We start from the raw sequence: 24,558 nt of genomic DNA, 5'->3' as shown, positions 1-24,558 counted from the left end.
GGAAAGAATATCCAATAGAATAAAGACAGTCTCTTCAGCAAGTGGTGTTGGGAAAACTGGACAGCGACATGCAGAAGAATGAACCTGGACCACTTTCTTACACCATACACAAAAATAAACTCAAAATGGATGAAAGACCTCAATGTAAGACAGGAAGCCATCAAAATCCTAGAGGAGAAGGCAAGCAAAAACCTAAGGCACTAAGGAATCTACTCCTGAAATCATTGTTGCATATATGCTAACTAATTTGGACATAAATTTTAAAAAATTAAAAAATTAAATTAAAAAATAAATAAAAATAAAAGAGAATCACCTGGGTAGGCTCAGTTGGTTAAGCGTCTGACCCTTGATTTCGACCCCAGGTCATGATCTCACGATTCATGAGATCAAGCCCTGCGTTGCACAGAGCCTGCTTGGGATTCTGTCTCTTCCTGTCTCTCTTCCCCTCCCCTGCTTGTGTGCTCTCTCTCTCTCTCCCTCTCTCTCAAAATAAATAAATAAGCTTTAAAGAAAAAAAAAAGACTTAAAAGACCAAGCACAAAGTGTGACTTTCTTTATATCCCAATTCAAACCAACTTAGGAAATGACATCATGAAATAATTGAAAATCTTCTGACTGAATATTTGATATGAAGACATCAGTGTTAGCTTTTAAGATGTGAGATGGTTACAAAATAGTTACCTTGTACAGATATAGAAAATATTCATAGATAAAATTATATGTCTGTGATTTGTGTCAAAATACTCATGGAGAAGTGGACAAGAAGTAGATAAGGCAGGTTTGGCTCCAGGTTAAAGTTTGAGGGCTAGGTGAAGGGTACCTAGAAGTACATCATACTATTTTGTTTTCTTGTGTGTGTGTGTGTGTGTGTGTGTGCTCAAAATTTTCTATAATAAGTACTGATATATTCCATCTGATTGTCAAACCCCACGGACATAACTCATATCAGATACCAAGACTCTCATATTGATGACAAAGTCTACTGTATGGTTGTAGGGCATGTCTTCAGAGTTAAAGTCCTTTTTATTGTTAAATATCAACAAGTGAAATAATTTCATTATTTCTATTGCTAACATTAAAACTTGTGTGTAAATTGTATAAAACTATGTACTTTGCTTAGTAAAAAAAAATGGAATGCTTTCTAGTTGTTTATTCTATTATCATGCCCAAATATTCCAAGTATAGTAAATATATGTTTTAAAAAGATCAAGTAGCATTTATAATAAAGGAGGCATTGCTATTCCTGGCATTAATGTAATGGTGATATGAAAAACTGTCATCTGTCTTGTCATTTAATAATAAAATGATTGGCATTATGGAATATTTATGAGCCCCCCCCCAAATTTATTTTCTGAATGAGACCCGTACTTTATTCACATACTAGGAATAAGCCAGTACAAAATACATTTTTAAAATATTCACTTGTTGCTAAAATTCTTGCTGCCCCACCCCCACCCCAATGCCACCGATCTGTAGTGTTCTCCCCCCAGCCCCTGGTCTGGGTTTTCTGGACCTCCTGCAAGAGTTCAAGCAGGGGTCATCAGCCCCAAGGGCAAAGGTAAGGTCTGCTGTTGGCATTACAGTCCAGGTTCTCAGTCACCTCCACCATCAGGTGAGCCTGCTGTGCCCCTGAGCCAGGGACGTGAAGCCCAGGGCGGTGAAGTGCGTGTGCAGGCAGTGGTAGGAAGGCGGGTAGTACAGGTACACTGGGAGGTAGTCTCCCTTCCCCTGGTAGTGCTGCAGAATGGCTTCCTGCCCCTCCTGGAGGATGTTCCTGCACAGTGGCAATGCTCCGGAGCGAGGGCCCAGTATGATTTGATGCCCGCCCCCCTCGTGATGGCAGATGGTGATCACATGTAGGTCAATGAGCTGCTGCTGAGGTCCAGAAGGAGGACAAAGTCATCACAGGAATCTGGCTTCGCAAAATCAGCATTTACTCCCGTATTTCGTGACATCTGACATTACTGAACCCTCACTGCTATATAAAAAACTCTCTCCCTCTGTGCAGTCCCAACTTTCTGGTCATTCTCTCCCAATCTCATTTATAGGCTCCATGTCCTTCAACTCATCCTCAGTCACTGGTGTGGGATAGGAAGAGAGCGTCCTCTCCTGTGCGATTATGAGGAAGGCAGCATAAACTAAAAGGAGACCCCACTGCATGATGGGATCAAGCCCAAAGTCATCTGCTTTTCCACCCCATCCGTCCAGAACAGTTGTGCAAATCTACCAAAGAAATAAAACATTATCGGTTTAGAAGACACTTCATGAAAAGACCGTTTGACTTATCTGATTTTATTTTTCACAGAACACCACAATAACAACCAGCTTTCCACTTCAGATGAATCTAGATATGGTTATATCAATTTGGATGAACTGGACTGAAGGACTCCAAGAGAGACCCCAAGAGCTTTTTGGATGAAGTCCATATATTGCACGAACTTGAAATCTTTGCCACCAGAGGAACTCTGAAGTTTGTCTTCTTTAAAGTTCTTGGGGGAATAGTCCAGCGAATGGTTTGAGGCATAATCTCCAGCGAATCTGCTGGTATACAGGCATAAAAAAATGGCTGGTTTCGTTTGCTTTCAGAATGGAAGTAGACATCCTCTCGATGAGGCTTTGATGATAACTTAGGTTTGCTTGCATAATGATTCAATCTTTCTGACTCATAATTACATACTTTTTTCTTTCTTGTGAATTTCTCTTTATTCTGTGTATAACTGTAATCACAGTCCCAATGAAGGTTGTTCTTTGTAAATAAATCCAACTTTGCCTTCTTTCTTTCTTTGCTTTCAAGATGACTGTAAGGTTTGCCTTGGCTTTTTGCAAGATGTAATTTGATATTTGATTCCGTTAAGGGAACTAAAGAGTAGTTGGTTCTGTGCCCTGCAGACCATGAAGACTTCCCTTCACTGAATGGAACAGAAGATGAGCTAGATGGAACGTCTACAGTATTTAATGAACCATAGCACAACCAGTCAGGAAATGGCGTTGTGTCAGATGACCCGTATTTCCTGCTTTTGTGGGATTCATAAGAAGGTGTCACAATTGAGGAATGTTTTCTACAGCCTCTGACACCATGATGGGAACCTGAATATTCCCTGTAAAATGGTTTCAAATTAGTTTTGCTTTTTCTCATCTTGTAGAGATTTTCCAAAGGAATGCCTTTCTGTAATTCAAACAGAATGTTTTGGGATTCCTGACTTAAATATGGGTTTGCTTCTAAGAACATACATTCTTTGCTCCCATATACTTCAAGAGCTGAGCATGCCTCCAAGTTGGCTAGACTCTCAATATTTGTCTGACTCTCAGCAGAATCTTCAGAAATCGGAATTGAATGGGAATCAACTAAATGGGGAGCACTTTCCTGAGTCTTTGGATCAAAATATTTATTATACGTATTTGTTTCTTGAAACCACACATGACATTGTTTATCTTTTTCTGGAGTCACATGAGACTTTAACTCTGAAAGAACTGTACTATCTTTCTGAGCTGTGCCCTGTTGATCAGCGTTAGAAGCACACACATGGGTTGGCTTGAGGAATTTTTTCATCAGTGATGAGTTTTCATGGGGACTTTGCTTTTCGGAAGAGATGTGGTGTTCTAACGGTTCTGTGTCAATGCAAAGACCACCACCGCTTTCTCCCCTGTAATCTCTATTTTTACAAATTGCAACTGTGTTTAACTTCAGGATATGTTTGGGAAGTGCATTTGGTTTAGGGAACATACTTTTGACTGGAAGCCCCAGGAGAAAATGAAGGTATTTGTATTGCAAATCAAGATCTATTTGATGAAGAGATTTTTCCTTGAAAAGTAACAAAATTTTGTTTTTTCGTTTTGGTACTTTGGTACCAGAATTAACAAATTTAGATAAAGGTTTCTTTGTATTCTGAGCATTGGCCATTGTGTAGGATTCTCTTACAATTCTGGGAAAGGCTGTCATTTGAATCTCTAATGTTTTTATAGAAAAGTGTACGAAAAGTTTGTCTTTTTCTTCTGCTGAGTAGTTTGGAAGAATAGGAGTCAATGGCATCTCATTAGCAGAAGTCGCTGAAGATGCTCCACTTTCTAGCTTTCTAATACTCTTTCGGTTTGCAATGATCTCTTTACCATCACTTGAAACATTGACAATCAATGTCTTCATACAGCGGACAGGAGGTGAATCCTTGGGGTATTTCTGATTTAAATTAGGTTCTGTACCATCAATCCCTTCTAGAGACAAAAAGCACATTTTTTTATGTCTTGGATATAGCCTCCAACTGTTATGTTCTGAAATAGACTGTTTTAGATAAAAGTTGAACTTGTGGAAAGATTTTTTTGCTATCTCTGGTATCAGATTCAGTCTTATTTCAAACGCTTTTGACTCTAAATGATTAGTGAGCTTATTGTTTTCTTTGGGAAGAAGACGTTCCAAAATGAGTTTTGGCTGCAATGTGGGAGGTTTTGTTGTGGATGTTGTATCTGGACTTCCTGCAAAAGATGGTGACTTCCAAGCATCAGGCTTATGAGCTTTTATTTTTTCCAGTATATCCTCACCAATTTTGTCCTGAATCATGTTTTTTATCTGGGATTCCAAGATATTTTTAACTGCTTCATAAAGAGGAAGTAAACTTTCAGCACTTGTCCTTTCTGCCACTACTTTTATTTCATTACTTTTAACTTGGGATGGTACAGACCCACTTCCTGGAAAAGTTTTTTGTTGCTGGACCTTTGGTGTCGTTGTGTCCTGGATAGGTTCACTCTGATCCCCCTGTTCTGGTGGCGAGGCACACCCCATGATATCGAGTAGCTCAGCCCCATGTTGTGTTTCTTCTACTCCTGGGGGGGAAATATTCATGCTTAGGGTACTTTCCATGTGGGTTTCTACACTGTCCTTTGGATCATCAGACATGAGTGGACACTCTGTGGGCGTCAGAATGGGTTTTGGTGCCTTTTCTTCTTCCTCAGTCATAAGCAAGTAGGGTTCCTTTATGATCCTTGAGCTATCAGGCCCCGGAACAACGTTTTCTTCTTTTGTTTGTGGAATCAAAATGTTTTCCTTTGCTTCACGGCTGAGGTTTGTTTCTGATTTTGACAGTGGGGAGAAGGGAGGACACCCTTCTTTTATGATGCTTGAACTGTTCCTCTTAATGTCACTAGTGCTTGGTGATTTCTGTTGGAATTCAGAAAGACAGAGTATCTTTTCTCTTTCTAGGTTTGTCTCAGATTCTGCTGTTTCTTCAGTCTGAGATGAATTCACCGTGGAAATAGAAAGACTTCTGATACATATTCCTGAAGTATCTTCATGCCACAAAACTGTTTTCTTTGGTCCGCTGAAGTCATACTCTAATTTCTTTCTATTGCTTGGAATACCACGTCCTGTGTTATTAAGAATCTGTGAAATTGGGTGATTTTGGATTTTCATAGTTAAATATTTGGGGCTCAGTTCTCTCTTCAAATCTGCTATTGTTAATCTGCCTTTCTGGCCTTCAAACTTGAGAGAAAGAGGAATGTAGGCATAAAATGAATCCAGAATATGTTTTTGAAACATTTTTCGTGGCTGAATATTTTGTTTTGCACCAGGGACTTCTAGGTCCTTTTTATGTTTTTGCTTGATTGGGCAGCTGTTTCCTATACGAGTGATCACCTGAGTGTTAATTTGAGACTCCTCTGCCTTTGGAGATGGAGTGCTCCCATTTACAACATTATTTGTGTCCCTTTTTAAGTTCTCCTCTAGACTGACAATGATGTGTTTGTGCATTTCTGTTTTGTCCTTTTCCAGACAGATAGCTATGTTTGTGTCTATTTTTAATTCCCCTTCTTCCAGTTCTAATGTTTTTTGCTCCAGATTTATAATAGTACTGGTGTCCATTTTATTTTTTCCTTCCAGATCTTCAGATTGAACTGGAAAAGTCCAGTGGGAGGGAAGAGGCTTCTGACATGATTCTAGAATGCATTCCTTTTGTTCTGGCACCAGCAATGCCTGCTCTTTTTTCCCTCCGAGGGTATCAAACACTGTAATATCCACATGTGTTCCTGGTAGTATTTGTATTCTGGGGTACACCATAGTTTGCTTGCATACATCTGTTTCCAATTGCGTCTTCTGCCTTCCATCTTTAAGTGGGAGTTTAAGAGAAAGGCTGGAATCCAGGCAGGTCTTATGTCCCCTTTCAGACTGTAACACCACTTGCTTTTTCACAACAATCTCTTGTTCTTCTATAATTGGGGGAGTATCTGACTCTGTGATATTCATTTTCTCAAGCGATCCCTTTGTCTGTAGGGCTAATGCTTTGGAAGAGGGCATTTTGCTCATTTTATCATGATTTTGTACCTCTTTCTCTGGCTTATCAGATGTGTATGAATTTCCAGATCCTGGAGATGCCTTGGATAACGTTTTTTGTTGGGGGGCATCTTGCTCTGAAACAGAAAATCCTTTTGCACATACAGGGGTACCAAATGTGACATATATTTCCTTGGATATTTTCCTTGGTGGTGAAACTAAACTCTTAGGACTCCTTTCATGGTTTAAATCATCCATTATTTCAGTTTCTTTCTTCAGGTTGGCCATCTTAGCTGGATCCATTGTGGGGTAGGAAAGAAACGTAGTAAAAGTTTCTGTTTTGTATTTTTCTGGTAGAGCCTCTTGCCCTGTAAAGAAATATTCCAGCCTTTTCCCACTTATGGTATGAAATCCTGTTAAATAAATGTTCTCATGCTGTGAATTTAAAACTAACAGACTCAAGTCTCCTTCAGATTTGACTCGTGGAGGTTCATTCCTTTGCTGTACACTGACCGTGAAGTTGGATGTCCACTGTTGCACTGTCTCTTCTTGTGGCACAGAGTGTTTGACTTTCTTCACAACGATTTCACTATCACCAGCAACTACCTCTGTAATTGCTGTTTTCTGGGTATCTGATGATTCCTGGAGATTTTGCTGGAGAGGAGAGGATCCTGTAGCTCCTGGTACATCTTTGTCTATTTTGTTCCCTGAGTCTAGATAAAGGGCAGGTGCTGATGGGATGGAAAGAAAAGTCCTTGTCAGAACTATAGGTAGCTCATCTTTACCTTTGCACATATTTTCCTTTTGTTCTTTAATATTCAACACAAATTCCTTTGTGTTAAAGATATGGGAAATTGATGAAATCCTGGCCTCTTTGCACTGCATCCTAATCCTCATATCAACTGTTTTCACTTCATACTTTTTTTCTTTCTGTGACATACGTTGTTTTCTTTCTCTTACATCACGAATTGCCCCTGCACCTGATAATGCTGAAAGCATGCATGGAAGTAGAGAGGGCCTTCTAATTCCAAGCATTTTTTCATTTACTTGTGTACCTTTATCTAATGTAGGGTTGGCTGAATGTTTGGAAACATAAATTTTTCTGAGCACTGTACAGGGTGGTTTACCTTGACCTTCATGTTTCTTTGGTTCTTGCCCTCCAATGATTAGATGCAATTCTGTTCTATGGAGCATACGTGAAGGAGGTGATTTCTTTGACTTCAAGATTATATCTGTGATATGCGCCATACTTTTCATATTTGTTTTTTCTCTGTCCTGCTCCTCTTCCTGAGGCATACATTGTTTCGCATTTTGACTATCTTGCAAGACATCACCACCAATTCCTTCTGTATGTACTATTTCTCTGGCATTTGATACTCTCTGCACAACAGACCTTGTAGCTACTAACATTTCATCATCTACCTGTATTTCTTTATCCAATTGGAGGAGAGGGGGAGACGAAGATGGAGAGGAAGTGTTGGCCAGAACCACACCTGGTTCATCTTTACTTCCTTGTATCTTCTTTTCTTGATGTTTGGGGAACATGAGGTTTACTGTTTCTACTCCATCCCCCTCCTTGTTCTGGGGCATCTGATCTTTTCCTTTTTGTGGACTGATTAAAATATCTCTAGCAGTTGGCTCTACACTTTCCACATCTTCAGAATCTGATGATTCCTGGAAGTTGACTGGGGAAAGAGAGGATCTTGTTAATATGGCCATTCTCTTTTTCTCACATCTGGGATTCTTGTAAAGGTGAAGTAGGGAAGATCTACAAGTACAAGTACAAGTCTTAGTTGGTATTGTACCACCTGGCTCACGCTGACCTTCCTGAGCCATTCCCTCTTGGTCTTTAGTTTTCCACGGATGGTCACTTAGATTGTATCTAAGTAAAATAGGTGATCTCTTTTCTTTTAAATGCCTATCACTGGGAGCCACTGTACTATTCATCTCCATGTTTTTCTCTCCATCTCTCACTTCTTTCTGTAACGTGTGTTCTTTTAATTCTTTTACATCATTTGAAAGTTCTCCATCAGTTGTTTCTGCATATGCTGTTTTCACTGCATCTAGTGATTCCTTGGACTGTAGTTGTGGGAGAGGCACATTTGTAATTCTTATCATGTACCCCTCTCCTTCTGTTTTGCCAAATTTAAGATATGGTAGAGTCAGTAAAGAAGTACAGATGTTTCCCAGATTTTCAACGAGGTCATTTTTCTTTTTCTGCATCTTTCTCTCTTGCTCTTTCATTTTCCACTGCAATTTTTTGGTATCTAGTATATGTGAAAGGGGTACTTCCTTTGCCTTCAGAGCCATACATCTTGGGACCATTTTGTCTTCAATATCTATTTTGAGTCTATCCTTCTCTTTTAGCTCACCATAAAATGACTTAGTATATGCTTCTTTGCCTGAATTGGATGGATCCTGAATCTTTGATGGTGGAAAAGTGAAGTGTGTTTTTTCTAATGTGTCTTCCTTTTCATTCATTTGCCTGTCCCATTTCAGGTAAGATGGAGAAGGCAAGGAGGCACAGGCTTCCTTCAGAACCATTTCTGGTTCACTTTTGCCTTCTTGCACTTCTTTCCCTTGCTCTTTAATATACAAAGGTAGTCTCTTTCTACTGGATAGATGTAGAAGTGAAGATATCTCTGCTCTCAAAGTGATTATTTTTGGGAATCTTCTACCTTCCCCATCTTTTATTTTTACTCTGTTCTTTACCTTTGTATATGGCATAGGCTGATTAATTTTTATTATTACATCGAATGAGCCAATGCCCTCATTGGAATCTGCATGTCTGGGTTTTCCTGCATCTGATGACTCAGGGCACAGCAATTGTGAAGGAGAGCATCCTATCATTGCAAGTGAGTCCTTGTTTTCTTTGGTTCTTGTGTCCAAACTGTGGTGAGGTGGGGAAGGTGTGGAAGGAGGAGTTTTTGTCTGAGCCACATCAGGGTCACCTGTTCTTTGCTGCTCTTGTTCTACTTTCTCCATCATGCTCCACTGTGGTTCCTTTCTGTTGTTCAAAGCACTGTGCTCAGTAACCCTGAACACAGGAGGAGGTGGTGATATCTTTGCCTTACAATCTGTGCCACCGGGCCGCATTGAGCCATCTGTGGCTTCTGTTTGTACTCTGTTCCTTTCTTCCTGTCGTGGGTGTTGTTCTTCTTGTATCACATGGCTATCAGATGACTCTGTAGGTGCTATTCTCCCTGAAGGCAATGATTCTTGGAGCTCAAGATGTGGCACATCATTTCTTATTATTCCTGGCTCACCCTCCTCATCTTTTATTGTGTCCCACTTAAGATGAGTTGAAGAAGTGATGAAAGGATGAATTCTGCTCAGAAGCACAACAGTGTCCTCGTTATCTTCTTGTCCCACTTCCCCTTGTTCTTTGATGTTGACTTGCAGTTTCTTTGTTTTGAGTATAAGGAAAAGGCGTGATTTCTTTGCCCTCAAAGCTATGTACCTGGGGTGCATTATGTCTTCCTCAAAATTATTTGCTTTCTCCTCTTCTGTCTGTGTCATGTATTCTGTTCTTTTTGAACTGCTTGTGATGCCATTCAAAGGTGGTACTGTATATTTTAATTTCTCAGCATGTGATGATTCCTTGTGCCATGAGGGTGGAAGAGAGGGTCTTGTTACTCCTTCTTTCTCTTCCTTGCCTCCTATACCTTTGTTTAACTTAAATGGAAGTAGAGAAGTTCTTGTCAGAAGCTTATCTAGTTTGCTTCTTTCCTGTAGGTTTCCTAATTTTTCCTTCATGTTTGTCTGTACTTCTACAATTTGGGAGCCACAGCTCCCAGAGGTATAGAGTACATGTGGGAGTGGTAATACCTTTTCCTTGGAAGTTGTGCCTTTGGGATACATTAGATATTTCATATTTACTATTTTTCTTCCATCTTCTCCTTTCTCTGGCTCATACTCTTGCACTACTCTTAGATCCTTTGAGATATCATCCCCAGTTGACTTTGTATATGCTGTTTTCCCTGCCTCAAATGATTTCTGTAACTGTAGTTGTGAAACAGCAGGTCTTGTTATTCCTTGGCTGTCTTCCTCTCCTTCTATTCTTGTGTCCAATTCATGGTGACTTAGAGAAGATTCAGAAGCCCCATGTGTTGGCAGAACCACTTCCCGTTCACCTTTACCTCCTCCCTCCATTCTCCCCTGCTCTTCACTTTCTGGATCCACGTTCACCTGCTCTTTAAGATCCGGTGGTATGTCCTGTGAAAGTGCTTGCTTTCTTTTTAAATCTTTATCTTTTGGATGCATCACGTCTCTCTCAGCTGATATCTCTACATCACTCTCTTCTTTCTGTGGCACATAGTCTTTTGCTTCTTGTACATCACTTGTGGCATCGTCATCAATGGACTCTTTATTTGCTTTTTTCACTGCATCTGATGACTTCTGGTGTGATAGTTCTGGAATACAGTATCTTGCAACTTCAGTTAGAGAGTCTGCTATTTTAATTCTTGTACCCAACTTTAAATGAGAAGGAGCAATTATGCAAGGGCTGGTATTGCTCACAAGGACATTTGGCTCATCTTTAATTTTTTGTACCTTTGTCTCTTGCTCTTCAATATCCAGCTGGGTTTCCTGTGAAATTGGTGATTTCTTTTCCCTGAAAGGTATGACTTCTTCCTTTTTTACTCTCTCCTCTTCTTCCTGCATTATATGTTCTTTGGCTTTATTTATGCTGCTTGAGATATCACCATAAACAGACTCTTTGTATGCTATTTTTTCTATATCTGATGATTCCTGGAGTTCTGGTTGTAGAAAAGAGGACCTTCTTTTTATTAGCCTGGTTTCTTCCCCTGTTATTCTTATGTCCACTTCTGAGTAAGATGGAAAAGAGATGGAAATACAAGATGTGTTCCGAATCCCAACTTGATTATCTTTATGTTCCTGCATGTTTTTCTCATTTTCTTTGATATTCAACTGTAATTCCTGTGTGATTGGAGACTGTTTCACCTTCAAAGCTATTCTTTTGGGTTGCACTATTTCTTCCAAAGCCATTTCTACTCTATCTCTCCGTGGCATATATTTTGCTTTTTTTATACTGCTTAAAATATCATCAGTTGGCTCCTCACGTACTCCCATTGCATCAGATAATTCCTTGAGTGTCAGTGATGGAAGACAAAACCCTGCGATTCCTCGCATGAGGACCTCCTTTATTCCAGGCATCCATTCCAGGTGCGGTGAAGAAGGAAAGGAAGCATGGTGTTTATTCTGAACCATGTCTAGATCATTTTTATCTTTCTGCATCGTTTCCTCTTGTTCTTTGTTATTCCACTGTGGCTCTTTTCCATGCAGTATATATTTAAAAGGTGTTTTCTTTCCTTTAAAAGTGACACATTTGAGGCCCATGATGTCTTTCACATATACTATATTTTCTCCATCTTCCTTTTTTCCCTGTGGCAAATGTTTTGATTCTATTACACGGCTTAAACTATCTCTATTAATTGACTTTGCAAATAGTGTTTTCCTGACACTTGATGATACCTGGGACTTTAGCGGTAGAAGGCAGCTCTTTAGTATTCCAGACTTACCTTGCCCTACTTCTATTCTTGAATTCACATCAGTATGTGGTAGAGATGGTAAGGAAGCACACAAGCTTGTCAGTTTCATACATGGTTTACCTTTACCTATCCGCACCTTGCTGTCTTGTCTTGTAATGAACGAGCCAATTTGTTCTGTACTTGGAATGTAATCCATGGTGCTAACTACTTCTTTTGATGCCTTCTCTTTACATGGCATCTTGCTCTGAAATATGTCCCTCGAAGAGTGAGAAGCAGGTTTTGGAGAAATCTGGTGTATACATTCTGGTTGCTTTTCTTCTTTTCCCTCAACAGGCAAGCCAATTCCTTCTGTATTTGAAGTGTGGTACATTGGTGCCTTTAATACTTCCTTTACACACGGCAATTTCATCTGAAGGACATCTGTCAAGGAATAAGAAACAGATGTTGGAAGAGCCTTGCATGTACTTGCTTTTTGAGGTTCTTTTCTTCTCCTGTTGTGCAAGTCAACTCCTTCTGAGCATGGAGGTTGGTCTACTGGAGTATCTGCTTTATTTGATGCTTCGTCTACCACTGAACTCAAAACTTTTGAACTCCTTCCTTTTGCTGAGACATTTTTCATTAGCTTATTATTATGGAGTTGATGCACTATGCGTGAAGAAATGGATTCCAGAATATTTTCTTTATTCTGGTTAGACCTATGTAGTTGCTTCGCCTTCAGTTTTTCAGAAAAAATCATTTTCTTTTCATTTAATCTCAATGGACTGTCAGTTACCTGTGATTGCTCTTTTCTCCATGGATTTACATATAAATTTATAGGAATGCTTACATCTTCCTTCCTTGTATTTACCACCTGTGTTATCTGGAAATGATTATCCCTATTTGGACAAGATACAGAATCCACAGTACTGTCAGGAATGTCACCTGGCTCCACCTCTCCTTTCTGCACTGCAGATATATTTTGCTGGGCCACCAGATTGGTGTAAAGAAACTTCTGTCCTTTTGAGCCTTGGAAGATATCAGTTTCTTCTATATCTTCTCTTCCCAATAGATGTGAAATATTTTTTTTGCTGGTGTACATCTCTTCCTCAGCTACCTTTCCTGCGTTTTCCAAACGAGAAGTTTCCATAATGGGGTAGGCAACAGACCCCAGATTTGTCACTGAAACACTTCCTTGTTTTGGCAATTCTTGCTCCTTGCAAGTCTTCTGTTGAGAAGCATTCAACTCTGTAAGAAATATATTCTGTCCTTTTGAACTTAATGAAGCATCGGTTTTCTCTGATACTTGTTTCCCCGATGGAATTGAAACCAAACGTTCAACCATGTCTATGTCTTCTTCCTTCACTCTTTGTGCAACAAGAAATTCACATCCTGTAAGTTTTCTAACTCTTGGGGCATCGAACCTAGGGTAATCAATATCCCTCTTCTGGGAAGATAGACCAGGGTATACTTCTCTTTCCAACGTTACTCCTATTTTCACGGGGTCAAGCTCCTTCGTCACTTGTTGGCCAATCACTAACTGATCTCTATATTGAGGGAGAATGTCTAGTAAAAGAGTTTGGCGATTTTCTTTTTGTGCTCTAATGTATTGTTTCAGTGTTTTGATATTTCTTGATATAGTATTCTTAATATCAGTGGACTCTGAAGATGACATTTTTCTTTGGCTTAGTGATTTCTCTAGCTTTCGCTGGGGAGAAGTGTAAAGGGGCTTTCTTGGCCTGTCTTTCTCCCTTTTTACTTCTGTAAACTGTTTAATTTGAGATGGAACAGATCCAGAATCACAAATAGTGCTCAGAAGTACATCTGTTACAGTTTTATCTTGCCAGAACTCCCTCTTCTGCTTCTTCATGTTACATGTCTGTTCCTTTTTGTTTCTTCTGGTCCTACATCCTATAGTATGACACAGCTGGGAAACAGGTAGCTTCTTTGCTTTCAATTTTATCCGTTTGGTATGCATACTGTTTTTCACATCTGCTGTTTTTGCCATAGCTTTATGTTTTACAATTTGAAGATACACAGGTGTGCAGGCATAAGCAGAGCTAGCATTTGCTTTGTTTAGGGCATTTCCCTTTTCAGAAGACTCTTCAGAGATACCCCAGGTACTAGGTGATGGCTCCATTTTTATGTGTGAAAAAATAGGCATGGAATCATATACGGATTTGAGGTCCACACGTAATACAGTTTTCTCTCTCTTCGTGCCTATCTTCTTTTCCTGTCGCTCATTATTGCTTAAAGCAGCACGACTGGTAGCATGAAGCGGTTGTGAAATCACTAGCCCTTCGGTTGGCAGCTCTGTATGTGTTGGCTGTGTGTGACGGAACTGTGATCCTCTGTCAATCCCTGTTTTCAATCTGCTCTGCCTTCTAAGGTCAGGGGTATCCGGTGTGAAGTCAATGGTATTTGGAAATGTATTAGCCACATTTTTATCCTGCCTCATCTGTTTCATTTTCGTTTTTAAATTGGATCCAGGTTTATTCCTGTATTTTGTGGTAAACTGCCTTCTGATCTTAAGTATTTGTGAAATTGCCAGCTCCTTTTTCTTCATAGTTGAACAGTTGATATTCAAGGTGATTTTCTCTTCTAATAACTGTACTGTGTTTTTCTGGCTTTCAGGGTCAGATAAAATAGGTGTGAAGAAATCTAAAGGCCCCAAGAAAGTTGTGGCAGAGTTTTCCCCTAACTCTGCCTTTTCTTCTGTAATATGACCACGCAGATTTTTGTGAAGTGTTCTGTTATATATGGTGCTCCTTGCTATTGTATCGAATGAGTGTTTATCAGTCACTGTCTTGGATGGTGGAATCTCAGTTCCCTCAGCAGCAGGGAGTGACGCCTCTACAACACTTTCAATCCACTGTCTCCCTTTCATCTTGTACTGAAATGTGCACCCCTTTTTCTTTCTATGGCTTCCTGTAATACACCTTGTGGTATTAAGCAATTGTGAACTTGGTCGTTTCTTTGCCTTCAAAGTTACATGCTTGGAACTTACTATACTTCTCTTGCTTACAAACTCCAATGCATAGCTCTGGCTTTTGGGTACCGATGAATCAAGGCTGGAAAAATCTAAAGGTTTTAAGACTGTTCTCACTAAGTCATTTTGATTCCATGCCTTCTTCCCCGAGATAGGGCTATCCCAATGTCTCCTAGGATTTCCATCCCATAGAGTGCCACATTGTATTGAAGCGGTCTCTGATTTCCTTGCTTTTGGCAATGGAGTCTTTACACGTTCCATACATTTTATTCCTTCTTGAGTAGAAAGACCTTTTTTCTCTGTTTCAACTTGAAGAAAAGTCATCATGTGTCTAGAAACAGGCTCCGAAACGGTTTCTCTAAAGCATTCTTCTTGTCTCATCTTTTGTGCTGTCCAAGGCAAATTCCAAGTCCTTCTGACTTCTGAATTATTCAGTTCAGATGTTGATTGGGAAGAACCAGGATTTTTCATTTGATCGGCGCTGAAGCGGTGGTGTTGCCCACAGTGTGGAACTGAATCCAATAACATTCTTTGGATATTTTCCTCTTCCTTTTCATGTTGCACATTCATTTTCATTGTCTTGCTTGATCTGTTTTGCATATCAGTTGAGCTGGCCTGGTTCCATGCTTCCCTATCACATGTTGATTTCCTTCGCTTTGCAGGGATATGGCTGTGCAGATTTACTCTTAGTTGATCTATCTCTGCTTTTGATGTGCTCTGCATTTCGATATCTATTTTGTTATCAGCTGAAACAGGTGCGGGAGACAAAAATGCATTAGCTATACTTTTATTTTGTTGCTTGTCTTTTATTGAAGATTTTAAGTTGCAGTCCTGTTCCTTTCTACAGTAGAGATTATCATGCTTAGTGATATGAAGCATCTGTGAACAAAGCGGCTTCTTTGCCTTCATGGTTACACATTTGGGACCCGTGGGATTTTTCCTTCCTGGAAACTTTAATACCTTTTCCTGCCTTATAGAGTCAGAGAAAACGGATGTTGTGGACGTTGTTAGTAAATCTCTGTGCAACTCTCTATGTTTTCTGGCAATGCGACCACTCATTTTCCTCCTAGAGCTTCCATCACCAGGATCTCCAAGCACTGAGTTTCCCGATTTGGTAGGCGGAATATTTTGATCAACTCTGTGCTTCACTACTTTGTGAGTTTTTATGCCTTCCCCCTTGTCTTCAGGTCGTAGGGAAACTGCCATGTGAACATCCAGCTTCCTTGCAGGGCTCGCATCAGATTTGGCACTACACTCTGCTCCATCAGTTGAAAAGTAGTCCAACAGTGCTGTCCCTGATTTTGGACATGGAATCTTTTGACCGAGTCTATGTGGTATGTCTTTTTGTGGCGGGATGTTCTTCCTCAGCTCTTGAATGTGAAGTGGAATCAGAGGAGGACAAGTAGACTCCAATTTATTTTCTGAAACCACTGTCTGTCGCTGTACTTCCTGCTCTGTAATAAACATATTTTGATCTTTTCTCCTTCCTGTACTACACAGGAAATGTAGACCTGCCTCGAATAAAACTCCAACACCCTCTCTTTCTTTCCCACTTTGCCATCTTGATTCTGATGTGCTGCTTGAGTTGCTCCCATTATTAGAGGAATATGGACACAGTTTTTCCCCTTCATGTTGTTCTAGCTGTGAAATACTGCTTTTATTCCTTAATGGGTCTTTCTTTGCTTTTATTTTTTGATGCGTTTTGATGGCAGGTGAAACGGGTGTATGTGAAAGGTAGGTATTCGTAAATATATCTGACATACCTTGAGATATTTCTGGGGCCATGTTTTCCAAGATGCAGTCCTGTTCCTTTCCATGGCTAAGAGCTGCAGAGCTAGCGATGTGGATCGTCTTTAAAATTGATGCCATCTGTGCTTTCCCCATTCTAGATTTGGGGATTTGTGGTGTCTTTCTCCACCCTCTAAAATCAGATGAAGCTGGAGTGGAGAAATCCAAAAACTTCAAGGTTCTCCCTTGTAAATCCTTTTGCAATCTTCTCTTCCCTTCTGGAATAGATCTAGCAAGTTCCTTTCTAGGGCCTCTTTCAGATGGGATGTCACTCTGTGTTGTAATAATTAAAGGTTCACGAACAGATTTCCCTAGGTCCGGAGATAAAAGCTTTGGGCTCTTTGCATATTTCAAGCCTTTCTGTGCTTTCGTTCTTTTTGGTAGCTTCTCAACTGGAAGTGAATTCAAGATAGTGCAGGAAACACAATGCAACACGCTTTGTGTGAAAAGTGTTTGTTGCTGCTGCTCCTGAGTTGTGTTAAGTGGTTCTGGGATTTTTTTCCTTGCTGAATTCTCCAGTTCTAGTTCTGATCTCACACAGCGAGGCTCCTCCATTTTACCAGTGATGGAACTGAAGTGCTGAGAACTCCGTGGGGCTGCTTCTTCACGTTGGCCTTTGACCTCCTTCATGCCCCTGGAGGCACAGCCCCTCTTGTCACTGGAAAAGGCCCCGCTGGCTCTCTCTCCATCTGGTGACAGCTCTTGCTGTTGCCGTTCGTGACTAAATCTCATTGTCCACAACACATCTGACTCTGCTTTTATTCTGTTATGCATTTTCATGTCAAGTGAAACAGGCATGGGAAAGGAGACGGCATTTAGGGTTTTGTCTGCCACAGATTTACCTTGTTTCATCATGATACTGAAGTTGCATTTGTATTGTCTTCTATGGCTTGGAATACCACGTTTTGTGATGCGAAGTGTCTGGGAAATTGGTGGCTTTTTTGTCTTCAAAGTTACCCATTTGAGACTCATTTTCTTTCTCTTCTCTATATATTTTAAATGGTTTCTCCTTCTTTTCAATGCAGGTAAAGCAAGTGTGGCTAAATCCAAAGACTCCAGAATCGTTGCTGGAAATTCTTGTGCTAATCCTTCTTTTTTCTCTGCAATAAGATCTTCCGGTACCCCAGAGCACTTTGTATGAATTAAAAAGTCAATGTTCTGTGATTTCAGGGTCTTTGGAGGTAAGTTTTTTAGACAACCATTCCCTGAGATACTAAATATTGTTGAAATTGGCGTTTTCCTTGCCTTCATAATTACACATTTGGGACTCATTTGATTTTTTAAGGTTCTACATGTAAATGTCTTTCTCTGCCTTTTCGATTCAGACAGATCAGGCCTGGAGACCTCCGAATACTCCAGGACAGTTGCTTCTAGATTTTTTTTAAACTCTGCATTTTCCTCTTTACCATGATGGTACAGTTCCCCCATATGGCTCCCAACACTTGGGACACCACCCTTCACTGTATCCACTAAAACTTGACCAATTAGTGAGTCCTTTGACTTTAGAGGAGGAAGCTTTGAACTTGCTATACATATTGCACCATTTTGTGGATGGTGGCTTTTATTTGGCTTCTCTCCCAGCATGGAATCTGTAGGCTGCATTTGTTGTGGGATGTCTTGTTCTATAACAAAGAGAATTTTCCCACTTCTTTGGTTTTCTGATTGATGAAGGTCAAGCTCCTCCCTCTGGCCTGAACAGAATTTGAAATGTGTGCTGTGCTGTGAAATTACTTTTAATATCTCCTGGTCACCGGTTTCTTCCTCCTCATCTTGAACACTGTTTTCTTTGGTGTCATCTGAAGTAATATTCCCTTCTAGTGGTGATGTTGCTTGCTTTACCTGTTTAGCCCTGAGACTTCTTTCTCCTAACATGTCTTTTTCTCTTTCTATCTTGTTATACGTATTAATGTCAGGTGTAATAGTCATGAAAGAATACATTTTAGCTGCCATTTTTTCTCCGTGATGCACCTCTTTCATTTTGGTTGTAGGGTTACATCCCAATTCTTTTCTATGGTTTGGGCTAACAGCACCCTTGATATTGAATATGTTTGAAACTGACCGTTTCTTTGCCTTTAAAAGTCCATATTTGGTATTCACTGAGGTTTTCTTGTCTGAATATTTGAAGTTTCTCTGGGGTGTAGATAAAGCAGGTAGGCAGAAATCAAAAGTCACTGTGTCTTTCTTTTCAACACCACCAGCCTGTTCCTTTTGGTGATTTGCGTCAGATGGGACACCATGTTCTCTTGCAGAAAAAACGATCTCATCATTCTTCACTTCCTCTGACTTAGGAGGTGAAAACCCAGCGTAACTCTCTAGCTCTCCAAATTGAAGCTGATCCAGTATGGGGCATGAAACATAACTTAAAACAGTTTGTGTACCATGCATTTGTGGTTGTACCTGAAGATTGCGACTTCGTGGTTGTTTCAGCTCCTCATCTGATTGGACAAGGTCAAAATTCTCCTTCTGATACGCATTGAATATGAAGCTTTGGCTATTCTCTGGAGCTGGTGACACTTCATGTTTTCCTTCCTCCTCTTTCCCATCTTTCATACTGTTGGATAAGGTACTCACAATATGATCCGGGCAACATACTTTTCCTCCATTTAGCAATTTCTCTTGCATTAGCTGCATATAATCAAGCCCTGTTACCCTCTGCATATCTGTCTCTACATTTAACCCACTACTCATTTTGGTGTTGGGCAAAATAGGCACCCGGGACTGAATGATATTGAGAAATGCATCTGCTGCGTTTTTATTTTGTTGTGGCTTTTTCCTTTTTGTTTTAAAATTGCACTGCAGTCCCTTGCTCTGCGTGCCATTAAGCATATGTGAAGCTGATGGCTTTTTTCCCCTAATAGTTCTATATCTGTGATTTGCTGTTATTTGCTTCCTTGCTAATTCTAATGTGTTTTCCTTTCTTTCAGATTTAGAAACAAAGGGCTCAACAGAACCAGAAGAATGCAGGCACGTCACTTGCAAATCTTTTGGTAACTCTGAATTGTTTTCCACAAGGTGAGAATCTAGTACCCTTTTCGGGTTTCCACCAGATGGTAAGTCACACTCTGTCATGGTGTTGAAAATGTTATCAAATGATGACTTCTCTGCTTTGGGAGGTGGACTCTCGGCACCCATAGGGGCTGTTATGGCATGTTCTGTTTGGCTGGGTTTCTCGAGTTCCTCGCCTTCTCTAGGAGCCATCTGGAGGCTAGTCTGCAAGGCAGTTTGTGCAAACCATGTTTGGTGCTGAGCATCTTGCTCCTGTGTTAAACTGCCCAGTGCTGTGTACTGTTCATCAAGGTGGGTCTCCTTCCCTTGACATGCATCGGGCCAGAGACGCTGGGTATGCTGCGAAGCTGCCTCTAGCAATGTTTTCTGCTCCACTTCCTCTCTGTCTTTCACTTTTTCTTCTTGGTCATGGAATGCACTACACTTATCAAAGAAATCAACATACCGTGGTCTCACTTCCTCTGCTAATTGCCCTTGCTTTAACTGAGCGTGACAGAAGCTGTTTGTCTCTCCTTGTAATCTGCTATGCATAGGAGAAAAAAGGCTACTTATAAAGTCATATACCAATCCATTAGCTTGGTTGATCTTCTCCAACTTGGCCTTCGCCTCGGAGTCCAATTTCTTTCTATGACCTGTGCTATTAAATACTTGTGAAACTGACGGCTTCACTGTATTCGTTGGTACAGACTTGGGCTTCACTGGACATTCTATGTGTGAGAATCGTACTCTGTTTTTATTCACTTTTGAGTGAGTTAAAACAGGCATGTGGCAATTAAAAGTCTCTGAATACATTGCTGGTAAATCTTTTGGTAGTTCTGCCTTTGTGTCTGCAAAAAAGTAACCCATTTCCCTTGTATCATTTCCATAATCTAAAACATCACTTTCTCTTGTTTGGTTTAAAGGGTCTCCAATCACTGATTTTCCTGATGTCGGAAGAGGTATCTCCGCATCTGCAGTGCGTTTTAAGTCTGCTTGTGTTGCTAGGCTTTTCTTCATATTCTCAACATGAAATAGATCCATTATTGGGGTGTAAACAGACTCCACAAGACTTTCTCCGGATGTAACTGGTTGAGGCATTTCTTCCTCTGTTTTGAACTCCTTCTCGGGATTTGCATTCAATCTGAGGTGCCAGGGACCATGAAGGACTGCTTCTGGTCGAGCTGCTTCGTCCCCTCTCACTTCATCTTGCAATTTAGCTTCTTCTAGTGTGTTTCCAGAGTCATTTCCTTTATTAATAAAATTGGAATGCTTTTCTTCCCTTTCATCCTCTGATTCCTCTTGGTTTGGCTTGGTATGGCCGGGATTCTCCGCATTGAGTCTGCTGTGCGTTCTAATACGAGGCACAGTAGACATGTGGGGGTAAGTAACATTCACAAGCACATCAGACACAATTTTATCTTGCAGTATCTGTTTAGTTATGATTTTAAAATTGCCTCTCAATCTTCTCCTAAGACTTGGTATACCATTCCTACTGATATTAGGCATCAGTAAATTTGCTGGCTTCTTTACTTTCATAACGACAAGTTTGGGACCGAGTACTGTTTTTGCTCCTGACCATTTTCTTCTGATTTTCTGCCTTTTGAAAGACGATAAAGGAAGTGAGCGGATGATGAACAACCCCAGGGCAGCTGCAGGGAAAACTCGTTTTAAGTCTTCCTTTTCCTCCGCAATATGATCATCTGGTATCTTTCTGGGGCTTCCACCAAATAGGACCTCACGTTCTGTTGTATCAGTTAAAACACCACCCACTGGTGAGTTCTCTAGCACTGTAAGAGGATTCTTCGCATCTGCAGTCTCTCTGCCTGTAGGTCTGTCCGTGATTTGCTTTACCTGAACTTGAAATGGATCCATTGTGGGGCATGAACCAGTCCCCACAATTGTTTCTGTAGAAAGAGTTTGTGGTTGTACCTCTTGCTCTTTATTTGGGTTTTTTCTACTACCTGAACTGCTCTGTTTAATTTCAAATCTGACATATTTAGGCTTGGGCTTTAGTTGCAGGCTGACCCTGAAATCTTGTTTCAGCTGTGGAACTGCTTCTTGTAAAGTTGGTTCCTCTTCCTCTCTGTCATGTTCTTGTGGCTTTTTAATACATCTCTCCTCAATGTATTTTGCATCCGATGCTTTCTTTTCATCTGGTAATTTCTCTTGCTCTACCACTGAATAACTAAACCCTGCTGTTGATGTATCTGTCTTGGCTTTTAATCTGTTCCGCATTTCCATATCAGGCGGCCCAGAAATGGTAGTGTCAGTGGCATTGTGAAACGTTGCAAATATACTTTTATCTTGCATATTTATGTTGCTTCTCGTGTTACATTGCAGTCTCTCACTTTCACTTGGGTCATCACATTCTGTCACATGAAGGATTAATGGTTTCTTTTCCTTCATAACTGTATCTTCTGTACTCTCTTGAGTTTTTACACTTGCTACTTGCTCACTGCTTTTATGCCCTTTAGTTCCTAGTGAAATGAGCAAATTGACCTCTGAAGTCTCCAGAACAATTTCCAGAAAATCTTTTTCCTTTTGTATATTTCTGTTTGGAAAGCACCTTTGTGTTTCTGGCGAATTAGTTGGTAACTCCTCTCCATTTGAAAGTGGAAGATGGGAATTCTCTGTACTTTTTAGGTCTTCCTGTGTTTTCATTCTTCTGTTTGATTCCATTTCAGGAGAGGAAGCAAATTTTTGCCAAGGTTCTGATATAGCTTCTTCTAAAGGTGCCTCATGCTTTGGAATATGCAGGTCAGATGTTTTTTTACTATTGGGGGCATGGAACTCTGCAATACCAATTTCTTTTTCTTGTGTAATTGGGTCTTTAAGAGACTGTTTATTCTTCCAGTTTGTTTCTATTAATAAAGAACAAGGTGCTTTTAATGGAAAAGTATTGACCATGAAAGACTCTTCTAGCCAGGATGGAAGTTTTGCTGAGATGTTTTTTTGTCCTTCATTTTCTCTGCCATGCTGCTTTACATTTTTAGCATTGCCTGAGGTTCCTCTTTTCTCAACAGACCCCACACAACTGACATTCTCTGCATCTAGTGACTTGTTTTGCTTCAGCAAAGAATGTCTACGTCCTGTTACACCTGGCATGACTTCTACTAGTTTTTTTCTGGAATACCTCTTAATATAAGGAGGAACAAGCTTGGAAAAGTAAAGAAGATGCAAAGCTATATCTGATACACCTTTCCTTGGATGTAATTCTTTCTTCTTAGCATTATACTTGCATCCTAACTTGCCAGGTTTTGAAGTGTGGCATACTGTCATTTGAAATACCCATGGAGTTGTTGGTTTCTTCGACTTTTGAGATGAAACTTTGCAACTAAGTTTACTTTTACCGTGTAATGCTTTTCTCCAGTTTTTCTGCCTTTTAAAGGTAAGTGAAAGAGGCACTGAGCTATATACAGAATACTGGTTTAGTTCTGAAGAAGCAATTTGTTTCTGGCCCTCTGGCTTTACACTCCTTATTTGGAGCATCCCTTCTGCAAATGAATTTGGACTTACAGTTAAAACTAGAAATCTGGCATTCTTAAAAATAGCATTTTGCCCCTGCGTTAAATGTTTAATCTGGTTTGAATCTTCAAACCAAACAGAAGAATATTGGGTCTCATGTAAGTGTTTATTATCAGACTCTAAGCCCTTGATTGAATGTTGAGTCTCAACAGAATGTGGGACATTAACCAAATGTTGGCTTCTGCCCATAACCTGGGTCTGGAAGGAGTCTTGTGTGGTGCTGGAAAATGGCTTCCTAATCAAATCTTGAGGCAGAGCAAAATATCTGGCCATGGTATCAGGCTGGCTGTTGACTGATTCTTGGTTGTTAACAAATTGTTGGGCTTGACTAGTAAATCTGGCTTCATAAAAACCTTGATTCTGAATAGCATTTTGTACTGGAAAAGAATCTTGTGCTTGGGTAGGAATATGCATTCCAAAAGAATGTTGATTTTGAATCAAGGACTCTTGAGGTCTTGAGTATGGATAAGTAGTTTTACTCTCTAATATAGTTTTGGGTTTTAAAGGAATTTGATTTCTCACAGTTTCTTCCAGAAGTCTGACTTGGTCTCTGGAAAGAAATAAGTGGGCAGGAGGACATGGTGCCATATGTAGACCTTCACTTTCTCTAGAGATGCTAGAGCGTCTTGAAAAGTCAAAGTCAGAAGAAAATGATGGATTTTTATTTTTGTTGGTTTTCAATATTGCAAATAATTTCCTTGATGAAAATTGTGCTGTTTCGTGTTCGATATAAAACTTTTCATATCCTCTATGGCTAAGAAAAAATTCCTTTACTTCTGAGCGAAACAGTGACAAAGATGAGCTAGTCCCATGTGAAGATGGCATACGACTTTCACTAGAGCAACTTACTTGATATTTACTTTCACTAGTACCTGACCATATTACTTCATCTGTTGGTGAAACTCTATCTTCAAAGTTACCTTCCTTGTCTTCAGTTTTAAGTGATGAAGTAATTGTTCTTACTGAAAACTCATCAACTCTGAATATAAGAAAACAGTTTGTAAATGAGTTGTCATTTAAGACATATTTCAAACAAGAACTCTCTTCTAATTTAAGGTAACTCAATAGAGTATAAGAACACAGCTCAATATAAAGATGAATTGAAAAGTCATTATTCACATTACAGAATAACTCATAACCTAGTTCCACTCATTGAATAAATCAATCCACTGACAAAGTGAAGTAAATTATTCTCATTTCTCAGAGAATGAGGGATTTTTACCTCAAAAACCTATCCCAAAGTCTATTTTAAAAATTTATTTATTTATTTTGAGAGAGAGAGAGAGAACAAGTGAGGGAGGGGCAGAGAGAGAGAGAGAGACAGAGAATCCTAAGTGGGCTTTCCACTGTCAACACAGAGCCCAACTCGGGGCTCGATCCCATGAACTGTGAGATCATGACCTGAGCTGAAACAAAGAGTTGGAAGCTGGACGAACTGAGCCACCCAGGTGCCCCTCAAAGTCAACTTTTGACAGCAAAGAGTCAAAGTTGCAAGTTAAAATTACAGTAAAACTTTGGTTTGTGAGCAT

General features: G+C 40.0%; 1 protein-coding gene across 1 annotated transcript in view; it reads right to left on the bottom strand.

The window, feature by feature from the left end:
* Positions 1-2,134: 2,134 nt before the first annotated feature.
* Positions 2,135-24,558, bottom strand: part of LRTM3 (leucine rich repeat transmembrane protein 3) — a 29,418-nt gene continuing 6,994 nt past the window's right edge. The window contains exon 4 of the mRNA XM_060636730.3: positions 2,135-24,008. Coding sequence (XP_060492713.3) covers positions 2,360-24,008 — 21,649 coding nt within the window. The 3' untranslated portion in view covers positions 2,135-2,359. The remainder of the gene's footprint in view (positions 24,009-24,558) is intronic.

This window comes from Panthera onca, chromosome A1 (assembly GCF_046562875.1).
Source record: "Panthera onca isolate mPanOnc1 chromosome A1, mPanOnc1 haplotype 2, whole genome shotgun sequence".
NCBI classification, from domain to species: Eukaryota; Metazoa; Chordata; class Mammalia; order Carnivora; family Felidae; genus Panthera; species Panthera onca.
This window is presented reverse-complemented; position numbering and strand designations above follow the sequence as displayed.